Source organism: Dermacentor albipictus, chromosome 4 (genome assembly GCF_038994185.2).
Source record: "Dermacentor albipictus isolate Rhodes 1998 colony chromosome 4, USDA_Dalb.pri_finalv2, whole genome shotgun sequence".
Lineage (NCBI taxonomy): Eukaryota > Metazoa > Arthropoda > Arachnida > Ixodida > Ixodidae > Dermacentor > Dermacentor albipictus.
In genome coordinates, this window is record NC_091824.1 from 72,501,207 (window position 1) to 72,526,380 (window position 25,174).

Here is a 25,174-nt window from a genome sequence, read left to right on the forward strand (position 1 = left end):
TCAACGGAGGTATTGAGAGTTGTCTGTAAAAACACTGATCTCTCGTCATATCAGCTTTCCAGTTAGGACACTGAGGGAGGCTCAGTGCTTTCGCGTACTCACAATAATTAAGTGACTAGTGACATAGTTTCGCCCGTCATGTCTAGCGTTAAATGAATGTTCATACACTCTTACCATTCGAAAATATAATCGCAAGCGTTAGGTTGTCCAAAACATTTTACTACAGTACTTCTGTTTATGAACTAGGTTTGGCTTCTTTGTCCAAGAACTTGATGCATCAGGACGTTATCATACATTCTATCACTCAGATCACCATGGCTTCCACGCGCAAACTCCGTCAGAAGAAACATCCGCATTTCTTTTTTTCTTTTTTGATGAACGTAATTATAAATAGCATTGTTGCCCCAGTATGTAAACAAATTTTCCTTTTGTCACAATATTTATTACGCCAAATCTGGTACGTCAAGTTTAACTTCAGCCCCGATTTAAAAATTCCGGCGTGAGCAATCAACGACGATTGTCAAAAACAGCGATAGCTTGTATTGCACGTTCTATATAAACCACATAAAGAGCAAATCAAGAACAAGCGCGCGACACGTCCATAGAGGGAAGCGGTTTCACAGAGACATGAGAAATATTCATCAAGGATTGCAATACGCTCGTGTGGCACGCCACAAACGGAGGGAATTGTGGCGCGACTGCGCCGCATATCGCTACATCGCGAGAGGCAGCGCGTGGGCAATGCGCGGGCGCAATTTATAACAGCCGGCGCAGACAGACCTACGCTCATGCAGCGCTTTGTTTCCATACAGATGATTGCTACTCTGTCTACATGTGAGAGCCATCGCCGCCGCAAATCGCATCTTGCGCGGCACTACGCTTTTCTTATCGCGTTTTTGCCATACCCTCCTCCTCCAATTTTCTCCTCCCGCTCTCTTCGCTATCACCGTCTTTCATCTGCGCTCCACGTTCGAGCTATCATCCTTTTGCTGTGTTCCTTCGGTAAGTTACGCCGACACCGAGGGTCAACTCCGACGCTTAGCTGGGGCCGCAGATCACTGTGTAGCACGTGCCTCTCCGGTTCGTGCTGTAATAGAGAGTTTTCGCTTTGAGAGATGCGCGGTACGCCACCGTGATACGTCACACGTTAGGCTCGCTCATACGCCTGCCTTATGTATGTACAGCAACGCCGATCAAAACAGGACGTGAAGCTTGGAACGAAAAGCATACCAAAACCTATTGCCGGAGATAGCAGGTAGTCGCGCTTGATTGAAAGGCGACGAGGTCTATGGGGCACAAACAATAAAACCAGAAAGCCTACGGTAAAAAAGAAGTTTGAAAGCGTTATTTAGAATACTGTCATACTGGCAAATATACCGTCTCAAATATTTTTGCAACGCTACAACAACACTTCGGTGCATGTTAAAGAGACCCAGGTGGTCCAAATTTCCGGAGTCCTCCACAACGGCGTGCGTCATAATCAGAAAATGGTTTTGGCATGTAAAACCCCACATATTAATTTTTAACTACAATAATAAATATTTCTTTTTATTTTACAGTGTTTTAGTTTATTCTTGGAGACCCCTACCAGCCAGTCATTTGGCATAAGAGAGATTTGACGTAATTGCGCAAGTTAGCTATTGTGCGGAATGGCGCTGCTCACTTGAACGCGGCGATATCGTCCGTTTTCTTTTTTCTTTGTGTCTTTGTTGAAAGTGTGGCGCGGGCTGCACTTCAAATTTTGCGTGGTCCAGTGCACGGCATTCACTGGCGAAATGTGTGAGTGCAGGCTCTTTGTTATCGTGCAAGTTCACGCTGTGGCATCTGACGCGCTGTGCCTCATGGTGACAATGAATTCGGGACGTACCTGCTAAGAAATGTCGTGCTATGTTCGATCACTCTCTGTAACACAGGCTTTGAGTGTCCGACATGTAGGAGATTTAGTAGGACTGTTGTTTTCGAAACGATAATGTGCGGAAATGTTTTGTCTGATAACTGTTGGACATGAATACATTGTGTCGCACGGAATTGCGAATGATTCTGTGAAAAGGAGTCGCATATGTTGCTGTACGTTGTGATTGTGTGCAGGCCATAATACTCATCCGTTGAAACATATGGTAATTGGGTCAGTTGTATTCGTTCCATTATTCTACACGAATAAAAGTGAAGTTGCTCTTGATATTTCTGTGGCACTCTCCTTTATTTTCATTCTATTTGCTCACCTTCGTAAGGAACCAACTGGTGTAATTGCTGTCAATAGAACCTAATTATGTTAACGTTAAGACATACATAACTCCTGTACTTTAATCATACGCTGGCTCTTCTAGCAGAGGCGCTTCGCAATTAGGCTCACCTAAGCCTCGAAAAAAATAAACTGCTGGCGTGCAACGGTCGAAATGCCGGGCGTTCAAGAAATTAAGACGACCGCACCAAGCAGCGTAAGTTCATGACGTCACTGCCATTTCCGGTGAGGAAGTCATTGTTTCTCTTCCTTTTCATTTTTTTGCTGTTGATCGCCTCACCGATACGCATATAGCGACAGCTGCAACGAGCCGCCATTTTCTTGATATGTGGACTGGAACTTTCGCTACCAGCTTACATATTGCTTGCCTACACCATGGCACTACGTCACGAAGACGCAGAGGTGCTGTCGCCGGGAGTGATTTTCCACGTTATAGACACTCCGCCAGCGAGCCGCCATGCCTACTTGAGGAACCGCTGCGTTTTGCGAGGGTGAGGGCGTTTTTGTTTTCGCGCCATATTCTTTTACAATAAAAGAAATGCAGTATTCGGACGTGTCTCGTTGTGCCGAACGATGCAAGAGGCTCATGTTTTCAGAGGTTTTCTTTTTTGTTTATTAAACCCGCCACAAGAAATGGGCCACTGGCGTAAAAAGCGAAACTTGGATTTCGATATCAGCTCATCTATTATGCGCCAGACATGTTGTAAAGGTTAGGCTTCTATGTTATTTTGCGTGACATTCATTGCTAGCCGACAAGGGTGCTTAGGATTGGTTATAACGTGTCATCAAATTTTCTTACCCCACTCTTGGAAAGCTTTATTAGGATCAGCCCTTAATGTAGGTCGAGGGAGCGGGTGCAGTTCAAAGAACGTTACTTAAACAGGGTAGCTAGTCTGGCACACAACATACGCACGCTGCGCAGTCACAACTGCGTTATAATGGCAATGTGGATGTCATAAGTGCGTCTAAACGTGGTAATGAATTTCCGTGCGTGAAATGATTGTGCAGAACTGCGCAGCTCTGAGGCTCAAGTTCCCCTTGAGTCCTCGGCAATACCAAGCTAACAGGCAGAACGAAGGATAAAAGAGCGAACACGGAGCACAGCGGGAGATTAACGATGGCGGGAGCGAAGAGATCGGCTGGCTTGGTTGGGATCGAGTCCACGACCTCAATCTCAGTAGCGCTATGTCATAATCACGAACCTACTGTGATGGCTAGTGGAGCTTCTTCAAAAAAAAATGGTACTTGCAGTTCATCTCAAATTTTGTTCCATCCACCATTACTAAAACATATATGCTGTTCATGGGCACTTAAATATGAAGAAATGAATCCTTCCCATGAATACCCTAACGCAATCTACAAGGTTCTAGTGTGCAGTTCATGCTGACGTAGTCTATGCGTTTCTGAGCGGTAAATTTCATGCTGAAAGTGGCGTCGTGAAGGCGGGATCACGGTGGCGTCTGTAATCACAACTCACAACAATATTTTACAACCAAGGTGTATAAGGCTAGCTGATTCGTCCGTCCGTCCGCCGGCTGGTCGCCTGTACGCTGAAAACACTTGCTGCGAAACCGCATGCGTATGCTTGAAAAAAAAAGAGAAAAAATGCACGCCATTAGCCAACACAACCTAGATAGCACAAGGCCTGTTTACTCCTATCCATGACCCCGCGCTACCTTACCCAAAATTTTTATTGACAAGGCTGGAGTGATGAAAGCGGTGACGTTAAAATCATTGTCTCTTACTCGGGAGCATCCCCATTTGATTCCATGGCAGTCGGACCACATAGCATGACGTCATGGCTCATAATGAAAATGCCTTATGCTATCTAGATGGTGTTGGATTAGCTATGGCAGTAGGCACGTCGTTACTCTCCATCGCAGCCGAACGCCATGCAGCAGCTTCTTTCCGACTCCGAAATTGGTAGGCCACGTGCTACACGTACTCCAGATGAGCAGGCAGCTTTCAATCAGCAGCGCCGCGAACAGAAACGCGCAACCCTGCACTTAGAGCAGTCTTCCTGCAATCTTGGTGCCGTTTTTACTAATCCACCTTAGCTTACTATTACTGCGAAGGACTGACCACACACGGAACAGCTAGGTGACAGCTAAGCATAGGTGTTGCGCTATGTCTGCGGAAGAGATCGCGTGAAGCGCATAACGGCTCGATAATATGCTGTAACATGAATCTTGTCTATTGCTGACACTCACCGTAGTAAACCAGAAAGCCTTGTGCGATGTGCAAGCAATTCGAGATAAGGTGGTTGCATGCAACTTCGAGAAATCGGCTTCGTTGAATAAGTCGAAGCGCAAGCTTAGTGCCAGGCTGAAGTTGACGTTCGGATTGGGAACCTGCAGTATGGCGCTCACTGCGTCAAACTGAAAAGGGAAAGCAACGAAACGAAGGCCACTCAATCAAGGCACAATCACATTAAAAGGAACAACATGCGCAAGCGCGGAGCTGTGTAGTAGACGTTGGACATACCAAACCGTAAATAGGTCGGGAATCTTATTATCGTTAACTGCCGAATCTTAAAATATAACTGCTGATTTTGCAGGCCTTCTGTCGATATCAGAACCTGAAATTGTTATCGCCACCCAATCAGTGCTAGACTCTGACATTGCACATTTTGAGGTTTTTCCATCGGACTATGTCGCATAGAGAACGGACCGAAATGTGCGCCTATAGTGGTGTTTATTCTAGCTGCAATTGAAAGCGCCCCATCGCATCTATCTGGTGATACATGAGAATCTGTATCGTGCCGGCAATGTTTTTCAAGCGGAAACGTCCTTATTAACAGTTCCTCCTATAGACTACGCAATTTCAACATTGTTGGATCAGCCTTCTAAGGTCACTCTTCGCCCGGTTGTCTGAAACGATAATTCTTGGCGGGAATTTTAATATGCGAGATGTTTAATGGCAAGATCTGTGACCTGTGGATAATAATTGGTGAACTTTCAGTCTGCGTTTTGCGAGCTAATAATCACCTATGTTCTTTTCCAGCTTGCTGATTTTCCTACGCATTTTGGATGTGCAGACGGAAATGTGTTGCACTTTGTTTTTATAACCGGAGAGATATCATAGACTTCAATGCACCAGCACCACGGATTAGTGATTATAATGCAATTGCACTCATTATCAGTTGCAGAGAAATGGGACTTACCGAAATGCGTCCGTGAAAACTACTTTCTTCATGAAAGTGGTAATGAGGAGGACACAACCTCTAATGAGTGATATAGTTCATTACCTATATTTCCCCATTACAGTTACTTTAGTAGGGTCGGCAATCTATGAATAATATTCAGAGATAAACTGTTTTCATTGACATCATATTTTGCTCCGTTTACAGTTGTGAAGATAAGCGCCTAAGTTCGGGGAAGATAAACCTTGCAATAATGAAAATTACCTTCATCAATTCCGATAACATCTTCAGTTTGCAAAATATACTGCAATACAAAAAGAAACACTAGCTTGTACAAAAAGCTAACAAGTATCAGCCGTAAACTTAAAAGCGAATTGAAGGTTCCGAAGAATCCATATCTATCAGCCTTTGCAGATAAACTCAAAACAAATCCCAAACAGATCTGACGGTAGATCAAGGACAACAAAAGGGATGACACTGGCATCCCCGCCATCGCAATGATAGTTAACGTAACGAAAGATGAGAAAAGGAAAGTAGAAGTCTTCAACGAGTATTTTCATTCATTTCGTACATAGCCTTGTAGCATTGCAAAATTGGAGACACCGACACAGTTATCTAAAATGTAAAACATTGCCGTGAGTGAGGTAGGAGCGGCGGCTTCGTTGTATAATCTAAACCATCATATATCTCATGGACCCGATGGTATTTCCCATCATATTGTCACGTACGAGTTTGTGCCGCTGTGGACAAAAGGACGTTGTGAGGTGAAGAGGGGGTTGAAGTCTTTCGCCGATCGGTAAATAACGTTACCCTGACTACTGAGCTACAACCTCGTAACTGTATATTTTGGAAATACATATATATTCTCTCCCCGTAAAAATATTTTCAAACACTGCTCATGACAGACCGTAAGAAAGATGCCTATTAACATTATTTAGAACTCTTCCCGACTTTCTATTTACTTTACTGACAGTCTTTTAGTTTTACATTCTAGTAACATTTCTTTATAGAACGTCAAAATACTTCTTTCTTACCTTTGTATAAAGAATATTTTCCATACACCGTTAAAACTCTGCCTTCTTACTTTTGTGTAAAGCATATTTTAATTACGTCGTTAAAAGACTTCCTTCTTACTTTTGTGTAAAGAAACTTTCTTCCTACACCTTTAAAAGATATATTACTTTTGCACAAAGAATATTGTGAATACACTGTTAACATGTCTTATTCTAACTTTTCTTCAACTAACATATTTATTGCTTCGTCAAAAGGCTTCTGACTTTCGTGAATATATCTTTTACTATACACCATCAAAATATTTTTGCTGAAACATAGATAGAATGGGAAATAACTTGAGCGTTTCTGATAAATTTTGCTGGCACAAAATATTGTCGAAATATGATATAGTCATTAATCAAGCCCTTTATTTTAAATCACAGTTCCAGTCCTTGTCGCGGATGGATTGTTGCCGAACTGCTACTAAATTGTTTAAATAAATATGTTTCTAAACTGTTAGAACTATTCTTCCTAAAGGTTCTACTGGACTAAGTAAGCCTGCGGTGATGTCAGCACATTTAGAGAAAATTAGCATGTGCTGCACCAACCCACCTCTGTGATAATAGCGTAGTGCCTGGCAGGTCGCGCACCTCTTACGCAGCTTTATTCCGGCGTTAAAGCTGTTTAATTAAAGGCAGATTTACGCGCGAGCCACACCACCAGCTTGCCACACGCGTGCGGTCATGCGGAAAACTGCACCTAGCATGGTGTGCTAGTTTCGGCGTAAAGGGGGGCTTTAGTCCGGCAGTAGTCAAGGCAAAGCGGATGCATGGAAATAATGTCACACGCCTCTCTCGCGCATGTGCATAACTTTGGCATTGGTCCGATTCGAGGCAAAGAAGGAGACCACGGCCATCGATATCAGTTCCTTTGCGAGGCCGGCGTGGTACCGCCGTAGCGATGTAGGTGTTTGGTCGTGTATCGTAGCAGCAATCTAGCCATTGTTGCTGCTCTTTATGGTCAGGCCGTGTTGTGGCTGATTTATCGGTACAAGCCAACCAACAGCGTGCTTGCGAAGCCCACGGCGTTTTCTACGTTCAGTGATGTGAACGTTTCTGCATCTTCACTGCCAGCTGTGATGCAGTGCCTTGTGAACTGATTGTGATTTATTGTTGGCACAGCCCGCGTTTTAAACTGCACACTGCTTCAGTACCGAAGAGTTGTTCTTCGAGGTAGCACTGCGCCGAAGTTCTGTCTGTCTCCAAATTATAACAAAAGGTTTGTGCTTTTCCATCATTTTTCATAAATATCATATGTTTGATGTAACTGTCTTATGCCGCATTTTGGCAGGCTGTTACAAGCGTGAACTGTACTGACCTGAAATATTTTAAAAATGATTTTCTTACACCCTCGAACTGCGCCGGGTCATGCTGTTCGCTTGAAGTTGCTATAAACATGAAGTGTACAAACACTACGTTTTGACAGAGGTCATGACTAAAATGTGCGGTAAATAATGTTTGATCATGAGCTCATTCTTCACTACTTCCTGCTCAGGCTGTTCAAAACACGAGAGGCCGTGAAATATTTAGCTTATAGTTTCACGCATGCGAACTTAAATCAATATGACTTTGCTATTATCTTTTTTGTTTTACTTACTTAAAGCACACATCTGAGATGCACAGCTGACTGGTACTCACTCCATTTTTGTTCATGACAAAAAGCCCAGAATCGTACATCGACACGCTAACAAAAAAAAAACACATCCATTATAGCTAAGGCGCAGCTGCAACTAACGCCCAGAATGCTAAAGCAGCTTCTCATAACTTTATTCTCATTTCTGCTGTTGTCAAGTTTGACTGATTTAATGTAATAAACTTCTGATGCAATGATCGCAGCGTTTGCAATTTGTCGCACCTTTATTAACAGTAGCACCTTTCGCACATGGTGTCTTCAGCTGCACAGCACGTTAAGAGCTTATATTATATCAATACTCCAGTAACGTCTCATAAATATCCGTAAGACGGCTGGCGTTAATGGCGACCAAGAATTCAATAGACTAGTTGTGGTTCTGGGCAATATAGGGTAGTATACTGGCTGATTTAAAGCTATAAATTTGAAGGTAAGGTTATCATAAATTATTAAGCAGCGTTCAACACGTGTTCATTCATACACTGTGACTGATTGTGGACATTGGTGCTAGAATATCTAAAGGCAAATGTTGGTAGGAGATATGAAATAATTGACAAAGTAATAGTAAAGCCTGAATGAATGCTTGTGGAGTGCTGGTAGGATGTTGAGAAAATCTACAAACATGCTTCTGTTGAATGTAGGTGGTGAATTGGTGGCCAAGGGCTACTAGGGCGTCTAAAAAAGCACCAGCGAATTGTTAATAGGATGATTATAGACAACGTGCGAACGTGCTTCAATTTAATGAACGTTAATAGGACGTCTAAAAAACTGTTTCTAGACTGTTAGTAGGAAGTTGACAGACAGCCTATGATAATACTTTAATTTATTCAACAATAATGAGGGCAAAAGAAAAGTATTTCTAAACATTTAGCAGGAAGTTGACCGAGAGGATAGGAACATGATTCAAAATAATGCTTGTATTTTGATTCAAATTGCTGGTCAATTGTTTTTACGGCGTTACTGTGGAGTTGTTAGGAAGCCTCAAGACAACGATTTTTATTAACTGTCGGTAGGTTCTATTAGCAATAGCCTCAAGATGGTCTAAAGTGTATGAATAAATTTTTTATAAGGGTCGATACCGCCTGTCTTAGTAATATCATTTAACACATCACTGGAAATTCGAAAGCTGCCCGAATATTGGAAGACAGCCGACGTGACTTCGATATTTTATGAGGGTGATTGTACGCACTTATCAATTGCAAGCCAGTATCATTACTTCCGTTTGCTGTAAAACGCTAGAACAAGTCTTTTACTCTAATCTGATGAAATGTTTTCAAGCAAATAACTTTTGTACCTCAACTCAGCGTGAGTTCCGCTCTGTTTTTTTGTGCTTAACACAACTAACCAAACTTACGCATGACATTGCAGTCATCTTTCACAATGGTGAATAAATTTAGGCACTTTTCGTAGATTTGCGGAAAAAATTTTATGGCAACCTGCACAATCTGCTTTGCCTAAAATTATCATTCCTAGGGATTCCAAAACATATCCTTAACTCAATAAAGAATTATTTACACCTGCACAAACAGTAAGTTGTTTTTAGTGGGTGGCATCACCTCCAATGCACAGGCTACCGCGAGTGCTTCAAGGCTCTGTACTGGGACCACATTTATCTCCAGTTCATATAAATTGCCTGGTCGTAGGCCTTAAATCAACCATTATACGTTATGCCAAAGACTGTGTCATGTATCACCCAGTGAAATGTCATGCCGATAAGTCTGTCGTCCAGGGAGACCTTGAAGAAGTGTCTGTCGGTGAAACCGGCGGCAGATGATTGAATAGCTGCTAGATGTTACCATGGGCACTTTGCAAAAAAAAAAAAATCCCCAGTTCCTATACCATTAATAATATTGCACTCAGTACCACTGAGCTTGTTAAATACCTAGGAATTAGGTTTTCAGAAATGCATGACTGGTTTAATCATAATAACCTAAGTACCGCTAAAGCTTACCGTTTCCTCCACTTTTTCTAACTAAATTTTAAGCATTCTCTGTCTCACAGAAAGCAACCTTCTATTTGACTAGCGTTAGGCCTATTCGAAAATATGCACGCCTACCTTTTCTGGGACCCGTATACTAAAAACTTCTCAGACAAAATCGATCGTGTCCAGAAGGATGCAGCGTGTTTCGTAACAGTAAAGTATAAATTTACTCTCAGAGGATTTGGAATACGGGAAAGATTGGGTTGATAAACTCTTCTTTCACGCAGGAGAATCGTAAGATTTGAATTCCTTTACAATATATACAAAAGTACAACTGGTATTGGCCAGACATTGTTGATTAAAGAGCTGCATTACGTTTCATCTACGATAAGCGACGCTAAAAAATATAGAGCTTATCAGTGACGTACCGACCTGTTTAAATACACATTTTACTCCCCAAGGCAAATAACGATTCAAATTACCTCCCTAATGAAGAGATGGCAGCATCTCGTATTCAAAATGCTATTGAGAGCCATAGTATATCAATTATCTTTTATTCATTTCTGAACATACACTACTGTGTGCGCTGATTTCCCATTTTAGTTGCTCTGGAAGTTATTTTACCCTTTGTAAGTTTCTCTTCCGCTATACTGTCAATTTCAGTACCTAATTGATGTTGCATTTCCTGACGTGTTCTTGCAATATTGAACATTTTTTTTTTCTTTGTGGACCCATCTATTTTAACCCCCTCGCAACAATGCCATACAGGTGACGTACCTGTACCGAATTAATTAATTAATGTAGCCTTCGTGACAGCAGTGGGGTAGCCCAATATATTACAGCGTACGGCACCGAGCGCTCGTCAACTCAAAAGCGATGCTCGAAGCACATGGTCATCGACGGTCGCAAGGGCGTTCCATGAGGATTCATTATTCGGTGCGATGAGAACGAATAGGGACATTTGTGGCGCATTTGAATTATTGTGGCGTTGTGCTTGCGAGGTGCGCTTTATCGTCGTTCAACATGTTCTGCCAAAACTAGCGAATTACGACCGCCTGATAATTGTTTACTTGGCTGTCTTCGTCATGCTGCGCCGGCCGAAGGATTTCGCGTCCTATGATATATGCGACCAACCGTTAACAACCAAAGCTTTCTTGGGCATGCAAAGCAGAATTCAGTCGTACGGCGATGACCCTGCTCTCACCGTTCGAGCAAAAAGTACGACAGAAACGATTCTCGAAACCAGTGCGAAGCACATCTTAAGGGGCCGCAGTGCCTATACGAACCCGGGTGCGGCTTTTCCACACGGAGAGTCGACATCTATGGCGCAAGTGCACAAGGCAGTGCTCTCATGCCGCTCACAACAACACGTGATTGAGAATTATTTTAGCCAACAAAAAGTTCTTTGTCAAGTTGTTGCTCAAATAAAGGAAATAAAGTTTGGAGAAATGATAAAGCACAGAAACTGTGTGTCTGCGTGTCCTGGCTTTACTTCGCACCATGGCAAGGAAGATGCACTTCTGTTTCGTATGCTTGTTCCCATGTGGCGCACTCGCGCGTACATACAGTGAAACAATGTTATTTTCTACAATGTTCAAGCGCGTGATCATGCTCTGTGATCCGCTTGTGTCTGCATCAGTGTTCGTGCAGTACTGACTTTTACCGCTAGTCAGGTGTTCTCATGCATAGCACGCAAAATCTTTGGCTGCGCGAAACAATACAAACGCCACCGCCCGCCCGCGAAACGGTTAGTCGGAGTGCGCCACTCAGCATCAAAGCAAGGAAAAAATAGAAGGCCAGGCCCGTAACTTGTGCATCACGGGATCCTCTAGCTCCAGTATGGGAGAACGCAGGGAAAGAATTTCGCTTCTGCAACCTAGATGGGGGCAAGTGCAGATAGTGTCTTTGTGAGCGGGGAGGCTCCCCTCCAAAATAATGTGTTCGCGGCAATAAAATATTTGTCTCGGCTCTGAAAGAACCACACTTGAAAATTCTTGTAGCATAACACTTCCTAGAGCAGACATAACAACCGCCAGCGTGTAATCAAAACTTGTTATGTGTCCTTGTCTGCCGCCCTTTAACACAAACAACGTTACTGTATTCCTGTTTTAGGGACGCTTGAGTTTGGCTGTTTGAATTCGTGAGGCAGTCACTCCGTTTCATTGCTTGGTTGGTTTGTTCAACGACGGTTGCTCTGACATCGGGTTCTATGCGCTGCGGCTCTCCAAGATATATGGGGTAAAACGAGAGCTCCTCCCTGCCCTCGCCGGAAACAGTGCTTTGGGGGGTGGTCTTGTATTCGCCTGCCGTAACGGGTCCAGGTAGGCGGTCACGTCCCGAATAAGCATCCTGCCTCAGGATAAGACAGCGCCGGATCGTAGGTGTAGGCTTCGGCCAAATATTCGGCCGTATGCACCTGCTGCGCCTCCTGCAAATTTTCAATTCACCACTGTACGGCCCCATCACGCACCTCGATGTCATAGAGGCGGCAGAGGGAGTTTCTGCTCAAACATTCGAGGCACAACTTCCCCACGAAGCTGCTATCGTAAATGGACCTTACTGCCCACATATTCTTTACATTGACGTAGATGTTCATGTTGTCCGTCACGCTTAACGGCAGCGAGCTCACCATCCCCTCCCTGTATGCCGGTATCGTGCGGATTCGCCAAACAATTCCAAATTCATCACCCTGCATGAGACGTTTCACTCCAGCCAACGAGCTTCCAGGCTAACATCAGGCACTCAGTGATCTCGTTGACGGGAGGCATGTACGAGGGCCTCACGTGGGACGAGAATCCGCTGCTTCGTGAGAGGTCGGGACTTGTCCAATTGAGTGCTGCTTTGTCTTGACCAACTGTTTGACGGCCGTCTGCTTGACGTATCGCTGTTCCTCGGCCGCGCTTCGCTTCTCTTGTTCCTCACGCTGCCTGGAGAGACGCTGCTGCACTGCCACGCGTTGCCTCTGTTCCTACTCGCGCTCCGTGGTGTTGGATTCGGGCATCGTGGTCTCAGAGTAGGGCGTTGCGATAAAGGTGTCGCGATCCGCGCGGGTTCGTGAACGAGGGAAGGCTCGAGGCACCCTCCCTTAGACAGATGCTCCGTAGCGTGGTGTTGACGAACGATGACAGACCACCGAGTAGCTGTGCTCGTCGGTGTTTATTGGGTGTGGTGCCCAATGTGGCCTACCGAGCATGGCAGGCCACCGAGCCTGGCGGGCAAAAGAAGATTATGCCTGAGGGGGCATCACAGGCTAGTTACAGGTCGCGCTTAACTTACACTACTGGTGCGTCCTGAAACGAGTTTCTGGCCTATGTAACTTGGGCATCACATAGAGGCCAACCTGGCCCACGCCGTAGTTCGAACTTTCTTGACGAAAGTTGCTCCCGTTACTGGTGAGAACGAGGCCGGGAGGTTGGAGTTATAGAACAGGAGTTTTATTCGTTTTAAAGCATATTCGTAATGCTCGAAGAAGGGGCACTTAACATTTTAACTCGCAGCGCGTAGCTAGATCGTCCTCAGGAGCGTAAGCTACATGTCAGAGCACGCTACATAATTCTGAAAAACACATAGCACACATAGAGGCTGTCTAATAAATACCCTGGGTCTTTTCTACATCACCAGCTAGGGAAACAGGCCATGTCATCATCGACCTATCGGGAAGATCGAACTGTTCGCAGTATTCCGCCCATGATGTCGCACTAGCCTGGCAGAATGTGCTGTTGACTTTCCACCTGCGCTCTTATGTGTGGCGCGATCATGAGCTAATCGGGAGGCAGCAATCGATGTCGTTGTCTTGGTCTGATGTTCGCGCCCTAACAGAAGTTAGCTAAGTGAGGCTCTGATGGTCGTTAACCTTTTCTATGATCATTTGTAGGCACCTCAAAGGGATGTTACCTCGCCTGTTGACCCACTGTCGTCTAGGCGCAAAAGCTGGAATGCTACACTTGCCAGCAGTTCCATGTTTTCCGGTTTTGATGTTCCCAGGTTGCCATGTCCCCCGTTTGGCGGTATACGCCAAACGCAGAAATGACGGCACGGTTCTCTTCGGCCCATCGCTCCGCTTCCTGCCTCACGAGCCTCGCCGCTTCAGTATGCAATGCGTATACCTCTGTCGTTTCTGCAAAGTCTTTGCACACTTACACTAATCTTCCATTTGATACTTTGAATGGCCCATTGTTTAATCTGCAACTAGAGGCCTGCGAGTAACATAGCGCACCAAGCGCTGTCAGTTCTTTTGAATTTCTGGCGCGAGCACATGTACCGGCGAATTGAGCAAGCTTCCGAGCCAATAGCAGCAAGTGAGCGGGTGCGTGATGAATTCACCCACGGTAAAAAGCTTTAATGCACTATATTTATATGCACCGCAATATTTCCTCACGGGAACACGCCCACCATTTAGCGCCCTCTCATCGGTGTTTGCTCACTTCTAACAAAAGTGCAACGGCGGCAGCAGGCAGGGCTCAAACTGCCGATATTTTTGCCACTGTGGGGAGCAGTAGTTATTGGGTAGGCAAGATAAGATTTCAGCCAAAGATGCACAGGCAGTGTAATTATACTACTCGAAAATGGCCCTGAACAGTGGAGCCATTTTCCTGCCCCTGTCGGTGATAGCACCGCTGTTGAAAATTGCCCTTCACACAGACTGGGAAAAACAGCGCTTTCTTTGAATAATATATGCTGCAGGCAATCGATTATCAATTGTGAGCACAAGCTTCGGAAACATTTGTTGCACAGAATGAGCAACATATAACTAACCTAGCATTAGCGCTTTATGCAAATTCGCATATGGAGGTACCCAGCGTGGCCATTGCAAGCAGCAACAAGATGAGCTCGTACATAATTATCATCATCATCACCATTATCATACTATTTTATGCCCACTGTAGGATGAAGGCTTCCTCCTGCTATCTCCAATTACCCCTCTCCTGCCCCGACTGATTGGAACTGACACCCGCAATTTCCTCATTTCATCGCCCCACCCTATCTTCTGCAATCCTCTATTGTTCTTCACTTCTCTTGGTACCCATTTTGTAACCCTAATGTTCCAACTATTATCTAACCTGCGCATTACTTGATCTGCTGAGCACCATTTCTTTCTCTTAATGACAATTCGAATATCGCCTATACCCGTTTGCTCTCTGATCCAAACCGCTCTCTTTCTGTCCCTCAAGGTTATGCCTAACATTCTTCGTTCCATCGGTCTTTGTGCGGTCCTCAACTTGCTCTCGGGCTTCTTCGTCAGTCTCCAAGTCTCTTCCCCATTTGCTAGCCCCAGTAAAATGCACTGATTATACACTTTCATTTTCAATGATAACAGTAAGCTTCCACTCAGGAGCTGACAATGTCTGCAGTATGTCATCCAATCCATTTTTTTTTCTTGTATGAATTTCCTTCTCATGATCAGGGTTCACCGTGATTAATTGACCTAGGTAAATGTACTCCTTCCCAGAGCCTAGAGACTGACTGGCGATCCTGAACTCTTGTTCTCTTGCCCGGGTATTCATCATTATCTTTGTCTTCTGGATATTATTCTTTAATCCCACTCTTACACACTCTCTTTTAAGGCCCTCAATCATTTGTTAAACGAGAAGAAAGGGGGATAACCGAGAGGCCCGATTTTATTAGTCATATCATAAGAATTCAAGAAGCGCTGACACCAAGGACAATCATAGGGGAAATTACTTGCGCTTAATAAATGAAATAAAGAAACGATAAATCAATTGAAATGAAAGTGGATGAAAAAATAACTTGCCGCAGGTGGGGAACGATCCAACAACCTTCGCATTTTGCGTGCGATGCTCTACAAATTGAGCTACCACGACGCCGTTTAATCGTTCACTTTATAGGGTATTTATGTTTTCTTGTAGAACTCTGGAGTGTTAGCCAGCGCCACCACTCACAGACCTTGGCGGTGGACGTGGAACATCCTTTCTGCCGCAGGCGTAACGAGAACGTGATCTTTTTGGGTGAAGGCAACCTGTCATTAAACCCACACAAGCTACCTGAAGGCATCAATCTTGCCGGATTCTAGACCCTCGTTATGTAAGAAATGAGAAGAAAGGGAGTTAGCTGAGGAGCCAAATTTTATTAGTCACATCATAAGAAGCCAACAAACACTGATACCAAGGACGATAGAGGGAAATTACTTGTGCCTAATAAATGAAATAATGAAACGATAAATAAATGATAATAAAAGTGGATGAAAAACCACTTGCCACCCGTGAGTTACGATCGCACAACCTTCGCATCGGGATCATTCCCCACCTGCGGCAATTTGTTTTTTCATGCACTTTAATTTCAAAAAGACCCCCTATTGTGAACTTTGCTTGTGTACGTCTCGGTTTCTTGTCATTGCCCTACTTTTGCTCCACCAATCTTCCAATAGCCTCGTAGTAATGTCTATTGTGGGCACGTTTACTTTACCCCAGCTCTCGCCGAACCCAAGGGCTTCAAGGAGGCCAGTGTTACCGACAGCAGGCGCCCCTTATCGCACCTTACGGAAACTACATCGCGAGTACTGCGCGTGCGCACACTATTCACGGCGAACACCTGTGGCCACTTGATCGTTAGTTTTAGCGTTCGGTGTTTCTTAAAGCACTGTGCTAGTTGCCATTCTGCCGCTAAATTTTGTGTGCTGCACTATTAACAGGTGCAAGCTCTCCGTGTGAAGACAACGAATGTAACAGCCTGATGTTTGTTTTTACATTTTCTATTCTAGTTATCCAAGTAAGTCTCTTATAACCCCGCGCCTGCTGTCGTCGTTAACTGTATGTGCCACAATCTCCTTCGGCAATGCACGTATGGGCACGTGCAGGGAATGCCTCTGTGCGACCTGCTCCGGTCGTGGTAGTTGGTTCCGACAGTGTAATTATTGTCCTCAACACTGATCAAATACCTTGGAAATAGGTTCGTGATTACGTACAGCGCGCATTATGACGTAAGCTGGAAATTCGCACCCATTCTGCCGATGTGCGCGTCTTTGTTCTCGTGTATTTTACCGCCAAAATGCACATGCCGACCTCAACACATGTCGCACTCCTCTTACGAAGAATATTAGCTTTTGCGGTGTAGTCGAAGCAATACCTGTGATTACCAAAATGTACGTGACAGGAAAATGGGTGGGCGCCAAGCGTATAAGCGAAGTATACCGTAAGCTGACCGCTGAATATGAAGTGTGTGAGTTAAGAAGACGTTTTAGCCGTATAGGTGGTCATTGCACTAACGCGTATAAAAAGGACACAGACAGGAACGTGACCACCAACTAGCCCAGCTTTCTGCCTTAAGAGGACTTTTAACTGGGGTCCAAGTCCAACGCGGCCTATTCAAATACAGTTAAAACGCAAAGGCGTTATTCTGAGATAACCCCTGGCTCGATTTTAAAAAAATTCGTTGCACAGGGAAACAAAGTTTAATTGTGGTGACTGTTGCAAGGGGAATTTCAAAATAGGGCCTGAATTTTGTTAAAAACATTTTCCCAAATTCGAAGGTTTGAAAAAAATAGAAGCACCAAGTTTACAAATGTATAGCTTTGCATCAAAACAGATATCGCGCTTCTGCAAACGGTATCCAATATATCATGGAAAGCGGACAAACTGGATATGTCTTTTATATTTTACGTAAAATTGTTACGTTGTTCACAAGGGTTCTTTAAAAGCTGTAACTCCATATTAGTAACATTACTCTGATTTATGTGTAACATATCAATTTTGTCCGCTTTAGATGCACTATTAGATGGAATTCACATAATTGTGGCATCATTTTTCGTTGCTCAATTAGAGAACTGTAAACTTGATAGTTTCGTTTCCTGAAGATTTTCCAATTTTGTCAAAGCTCAAACAAAATTGACCATTTAAATTAAAAACTCGCAAAAAACAGCCAATAGATTTTACGTGTTTATTTTAAATGCAAGAAACCTCGTCAAATTTGGTGTTGTGGTTGCCGAGAAAAATTAATGCTCCTTTCACATGAAACCCGAGAAAAAGCTTTCTGTTAAGCTTCATTTCACTTTCGTTGCCTCTGTTACTCAAGTTTGAACAGATCTGCGACTTTTTGTTGTTTTAAGGTTGAATTTTGCAGCTTCTACTAGTTTTGAAGGTGTTCATTGCTTTTGAATTAAACTCTTGTGTCGTGATATTCACGCATAAAACGTTTCTTGTTTTGTTTTGTTTTGTTATGCAGTGAGCCCAGTCAGCTCGATTACGTTGAACCTAATACGCGCACCCAAAGAACGAAGTAAGACTATATCCTGCTTCAAAATACTCTCACCCACTGATGGGAGTTCTAACTTTCGGCAACCTAACAGAAATGTCGTCGCGATCGTGTGCAGCGCATTTCTCCGAATGTCCGAGTCAGCCTATGACGGATGTGAGAGCAGCGTTGTCTTTTCCGTATCTATCTGTATCTCTAGCACTACAGCATCCGTCGCTTACGTGCACTTGCATAGACCAAAGTTTTTTTTTTTTATAAGTTAAACTTCAAAATTTCTGAGTAACTCCACTAACTCATATAGATTATACCACGCATCAACGAAACGAAAACTGAATAGGACAGCAAATGGTAACAAGACACCGTAGGAACATTGCGTAAGCAGCCAATAACATGCAGAAACACCATCTGCTGCGCAAAGTCGCAGATTTGAAACCTGCTGCCTCTGCGCATCCGCAGGTCAAAATGTAGCTGAAGCAGCCGTAGAGTACCTACTCGGCTTATTCAGAGGGACCGTAGCACACTTCTTGCACATTGTTAATGAAACTTTCTTAGGCGAACGTTTTATTAAAGACCTGATCTAATCACTGTTCCAGCAGTCATAGCGCCGTACCCACAGTTTCTTTCAGTAGACCGTTTCCTGTTTCCTGAGTGTTCTGAAATTGCTCCTCGCTATACGTGTATTCTTACACATTTCCTACAAAGATGAACATTGGCAAGCCTTCGCTAGATGCCAATACTAACCAGTGCTTCCAACATAAATAAATATGGCATATATCTTAATGGAAAAAGCTGGTGCTGCCAACTGGTTGCATAAGGCGACAGAAACGCCTCGATACTATGGCCTCCGAGAGAGGGCGGTGAGACCGATGGTCCGAGGAAGGCCATGATGGGCGAATACACGTCAAGAACTACCGCCTGCCTATAGGCCCACATGTATGAGGTGCCTTACAATATATATATATATATATATATATATATATATATATATATATATATATATATATATATATATATATATATATATCGTGGATGTTTGATGGAAGGTTGTTCGGGACATTGGTAAGGTAAGCGGCTGGCGAACTCTAGGACTATTCGACGTCCACAGGCGCCCCTGATAGTCTACCAGGACAATTCACTGCAGGAGGACAGTTTGCTGCCCGATTTGGTCCGCGAGACTAAATAAATATCTGTATGCTGCCATTTCTTTTCAATACGTTATCAAAAATAAAACTGTACCGCGGTGTAATTTTACCACGTCGATCTGACGCCTTCTTAGTGATCTCTCGACATTTTCAATTCCCAGTGGGAGCCTAGTCAAACTAGGGGTTTCGGAGAAGTGCTTCATGAACTTCGAAGCTGAATGCAAAGCAGCGAGGCCAAAAACGTAATTGCCACCCACCATATTTGGCTGGCCGAGATCAGGGAGGCAGGTGGCGTCCCAAGCGGAAGATGGGTAGACTTCAGGAATATTTTCATCAGTGATGGTTAGGATGATTACAAGCCCGATGTCGTAGACGCTGCAAACAAATGCGGGCTTTCATCTCTAGGGCTCTACTGCAGTATTGCTGTGGCGCCGATGCGAAATAATAAAAGCACAAGACTTCAAGAACTTAAGTATGACTATTGTACTGTACCCAGGATTAGCCACCTTTAATTCGTTAGAAATTATTTGCTGGACACAAGGCACCCTACACTCCTGGAATAACGTGATTAGTGTTTTGCTTTAATAAAACAACTATCGGAGTGAGTAGTCTTAGATACCGCTTGTTGTTTCACTGCGTAAATCGGTAGAGAACAAAGGCGGCCAGCGGCACATAACTAAGGTTAGTAAAGGTGGGGCTACGTAGCAGCCGAATGCTTATATCTATGCTTGTCCTCTATATGAACAATTCGGCAGAGCGTCAAGGACAGCAACATACCACTACCAATCCCACAAATGTACTCCCAATCTTTGTTGATGTTGATGATGAACACAGTAACTCGTGCCTGTCAGAGCGCTGAAAGCAATAGGGCAAGGAAAACTGCAACAAAATGCTTTTCTTTTCAAGAGCGATGCGTAGATCTGAATATGTTGTATTTCAAAGCAAGAAGAACTAAAGAAATAACTAAATATACACCCAAAAAGAACATTTAGGGTGTATTTGTTAGACTACAAAGAATCTCTAAACATTGCTTGTGGCACAGAGAACATTTCTACTTCATGAACTGCATGACTCAACGAGGCGGATAAAACTTGCAGGAAAAATGGAAATGCACAATTCATGAATTCCAAATTTTCAGTAATTAGCTTATTATAAAACTACCCTGCATCGCATATAGCAGTTTACGAATTGTAGTCAGCAAATGTGCAGTGCGTGCCTTCTTGGAACGAATCCAAAGAATGATACTAGTTTAGATATTGACACGTGTACTTATCTTCATCGGGCGACCACGTTTCGCCGCCTAACAAATGTTATCGCACAGCGCAGGACGTGCCTGCATGTAAAAGAAGTTTCTGGAATGTTATCGATGGTTCCGTCCACTGGCTTTCACCGCAACTTGTGTTATCTGATTGCATGTATGCGCGACGCGAATAGTGTAGAACTTTGTGGGAGACACGCGGGCCGAGCAGTTAATCCGGAACATTCGACGACTGATCTATAAAAGCCGACGCGCTTGACCCGCTGATCAGATTTTCGACGATCGCCGACCGTGTTCGCCACTATCATTGTGCTACAAGTACAGCCTGTTTTGTGGGTACAGGTTCGCCCAATAAAAGTTAGTTTTGTCATTCACAGTATGGCTACTGTGTTATTCAACGTCACCACCACGTGACAATATGTGCTCCTTGAAAGTTGCGGTAATAAGGCACTGTTGTTCCCCTTACTTCAACAAAACGCTGTTTTGTTCGTTGAATATCAAAAGCATAAATAATGCCGGTGTAGTTCGTAGCACGCATCGGGAATAATTGTATTATATAATATATATCATTTCCCAATCAACACGCCTTGTGAGATCACCGGCTATAAAAGGTTTGAAAGTGAATGCGCAAAATGTTTTGGGTTGTTCATATTTGCATTTCAATGCCTTCTGCGACTAATTTACGTCCCTTAGAGAGTAATGCAGCTGAAGACGTAGAATTCAAATAACTGCCATAGATCATGTTAAAAATTATTAGGAGCCGAAGGGAAGCACCTGTTATGTCCATAAGTATTGCTTGTATCATACACGCACGCACGCACGTACGCGCAGTAATATGGCATGCAAAGAGATATGAAGCAAGATGAATATGAGATACCTGTTAAGTATGGTCAGGTACTGCACATAAGTATCATGAATGACACTGCTGCTAGGCTTGAAAGCAAAGAAGTTCTTGACTTCGCTTGGAGCCGTGCCAGTTGTGCGTAGTACATTGGAGAATCGCTGCAACAGAGACGAAAATTAACAGCGATTTATTGGGCTGTTATGTCGGACACTTCACTTTGTTGCAGTAACGGCTCTTTGGTGAAGATTGCTATACTTGCATTCAAGTACACGCTTATAATTTGTTGATTGTTTCATAACGTCGTTATCACCTTAAGGAAACACGTGGGCTCCATAAAAAAAAAAAGTCGGAGCAAGGTCAGCTTCAACTAGAGCTACGAGGGAAGTCTGTCAATGACGAAGTCATCATCATCATCATCGGCCTAGTTACGCCCACTGCAGGGCAAAGGCCTCTCCCATACTTCCCCAACTACCCCGGTCATGTACTAATTGTGGCCATGTTGTCCCTGCAAACGTCTTAATGTCATCCGCCCACCCAACTTTCTGCCGCCCCCTGCTACGCTTCCCTTCCCTTGGAATCTAGTCCGTAACCCTTAATGACCATCGGTTATCTTCCCTCCTCATTACATGTCCGGCCCATGCCCATTTCTTTTTCTTGATTTCAATTAAGATGTCATTTAACCGCGTTTGTTGCCTCACCCAATCTGCTCTTTTCTTATCCCTTAACTTTACACCGATCATTCTTCTTTCCATAGCTCGTTGCGTCGTCCTCAATTTCAGCAGAACCCTTTTCGTAAGCCTCCAGGTTTCTTCCCCATATGTGAGTACTGGTAACACACAGCTGTTATACACTTTCCTTTTGAGGGATAGTGGCAACCTGCTGTTCGTGATTTGAGAATGCCTGCCAAACGCAGCCCAGCCCATTCTTATTCTTCTGGTTATTTCAGTCTCATGACCCGGATCCGTGGTCACTACCTGCCCTAAGTAGATGTATTCCCTTACCACTTCCAGTGCCTCGCTACCTATCGTAAACTGCTGTTCTCTTCCGAGACTGTTAAACATTAGTTTAGTTTTCTGAAGAATAATTTTCAGACCCACCCTTCTGCTTTGCCTCTCCAGGTCAGTGAGCATGTATTGCAATTGGTCTCCTGAGTTACTAAGCAAGGCAATATCATCAGCGAATCGCAAGTTGCTAAGGTATTCTCCATCAACTTTTATCCCCCATTCTTCCCACTCCAGGTCTCTGAATACCTCCTGTAAACATGCGGTGAATATCATTGGAGAGATCGTATCTCCCTGTCTGACGCCTTTCTTTATTGGGATTTTGTTGCTTTCTTTGTGGAGGACTACAGTGGCTGTCGAGCCGCTATAGATATCTTCCAGTATTTTTAAATATGGCTCATCTACACCCTGATTCCGTAATGCCTCCATGACTGCTGAGGTTTCGACTGAATCAAACGCTTTCTCGTAATCAATGAAAGCTATATATAAGGGTTGGTTATATTCTGCACATTTTTCTATCACCTGATTGATAGTGTGAATATGGTCTATTGTTGAGTAGCCTTTACGGAATCCTGCCTGGTCCTTTGGTTGACAGACTTCGTCACTACTTCGTCATGGACTTCTGTCAATGACGAAGTAGTGAAACAAAATGCAAAATGTCCATAGCAGGTGCTATGGCACACTGAAATAAGACAGTGCCGTGTCCGCGCTCCCAAACAATCGGAGAACCATGATCACTTCAGCGATGACGCTGTTGGGGGTGCTGCGAGCAACCACTGTTCTTAGCATGTTATCTTTGCAATGCAACACTTTCGGCCTTTTAACCCGGAATGCCGTCAAAACACAATTTCAATTTAGCCATTTGCAATCAATAAGTAAACAAAAAATATAGCGTACATTCAAGTACGAAGAAGTTCCATTAGCCTGCGTTTTTGCTCGTACGCCTAAATTATTTTCTTATCAAAATCCTTGCCATAAGGCCTAAAGCGTCCTCAAGTTTCACTAAAGAAAAGGCCGGTATGAGGAAAGCGAACATCGCGTAGACATTTCGCGCCGCACCTGCCGTAACGGCGTAGTGGCTTTGGCGTTATGCTGCTTAGGCCTATGTTGGTGCGGGATTAACAACCGACCGCGGTGGCCCAATTTAGAAACGGGCATAATGAAAAATGCCAAATTGTCCCTGTGCCGCGCATTTGGTGCGCTTTAGTGAACCTCAGCTAGTAAAAATTATTTCCGTGTTCCCCAATATGGTGTGACTCATAATCTTATCGTAGTTTTGGCACATCAATTTTCAAACATTACGTTAATTTCAAACAGTCCGCGCAGTAAAAATGCACCGAACAGCATCAGATATACTGAAGTGCGGAGCGTCCACAGTGACAAATCCCAGATTTGTCTGAAGACCATCCCACTCGCCAGCTCAACATAGAATGGCTGCTATTAGGACACGCGAAGCCGCTTATTTGCAAATACAGGCATTATGTGACACACGTAAACTAATGGTGACTCTTAAGAACGCATTAAATGTATGTAAATAGTCGCTTTCCCTGTCCTCCCTGTCGCTTTTGTCCACAACACTAACATTTCGGCTGGCAGTTCTTTTATGTCAGCTACTTCAGCTAGACTAAAATTTTCTTTCTCTCTACCTCATTTTTTTTTCCCAAATAACGAAAGGAACCTTTCCTCGCAGCCGCTTTTGAAAAGGCATGCTGCATGAGATAAAAATAAAAGTAACATTTGATGTCATCGTTCCTACTGTGTACATTTATAGAAGTACGCAATGGCGACGAAAAAAAAAGCAATCTGCGAAAGCAATCGGTCAACTCCGCGATTGAGCGGGAGTCTTTACCATGGCCTCCATGACAACTGCTGAACCCCGACGTCCTTTCTCGTATTTGTATGGCTCCGCTTCCCAACCATGATTCTAGGCTGTCGCGTGGCGACCGGTGGCGCGGCAAGAAATCGGTGTGCTCCTGCACTATAGGAGCATGCTGATTGTCAAGCCCCTCGACCCTTAGCAGCGTACGTGCATGTTGCTGCCGCACTAAAGGCCATCGTCCACACAATGCCGCTAGAGTCTTCAGCAGCCCGACTGAGCACACTGATTTCCGTAGAAGGAAAACGCTTCCTAGAGCATTACTATTCCTACAATGTCTTACTTAAAGAAGCTACATTTATTAGTATTATTATATTCCATAATGACAATTTTCATGTAACTGCTGTGAACGCAACCACGAAGAAAAATCTCCTTCCTCATGGCCGCAGTGTGACTGGCCATTGCGGTTTGCCATTGTTCTTCCCCAGCTGGCATGCATCATTTCCTTCAAGATTGCTTTCAGTGAAAACCCCTCATGTTTCCCCTCGGCCTCCTCCTTCACATTTCCAGTCAACTTCGACGCGACTAAGCACAACACCTGCTTGATTTGCATGAAAATGCATATATTTTTTTTAATTTTGACACTAGTTTTTTCACCATCGAACAAACTTCCATCGCACTGAAACAGGCGGTATATCCATAGTTATTCGCTGCCCGTATCACATGCACGTAGCCAAGGGGGAACATGATGCGACGAAAGAGCGTCGCCGGCTCACATAGCCAACTCACTAGCACATGTTCTATTGCTCCAGAAATTAGGTTGCTTCCATGCTTAACCGAAAGTGAACTATGCCACTAATTTGCTGCTTTTTGCATCAGAGCTGCCGTGACGAAAATCGATCGCTTTGTGCTGAAACT

General features: G+C 43.9%; 1 protein-coding gene across 1 annotated transcript in view; it reads right to left on the bottom strand.

Annotated features, from left to right (window-relative positions):
- Window positions 1-25,174, bottom strand: part of LOC135902080 (uncharacterized) — a 112,352-nt gene that overhangs the window by 50,119 nt on the left and 37,059 nt on the right. The window contains exons 7-9 of the mRNA XM_070537084.1: window positions 21,473-21,597; window positions 19,595-19,712; window positions 4,453-4,620 (exon numbers count right to left, since the gene is read on the bottom strand). Of these exons, the coding sequence (XP_070393185.1) occupies window positions 4,453-4,620; window positions 19,595-19,712; window positions 21,473-21,597 (411 nt within the window). The remainder of the gene's footprint in view (window positions 1-4,452; window positions 4,621-19,594; window positions 19,713-21,472; window positions 21,598-25,174) is intronic.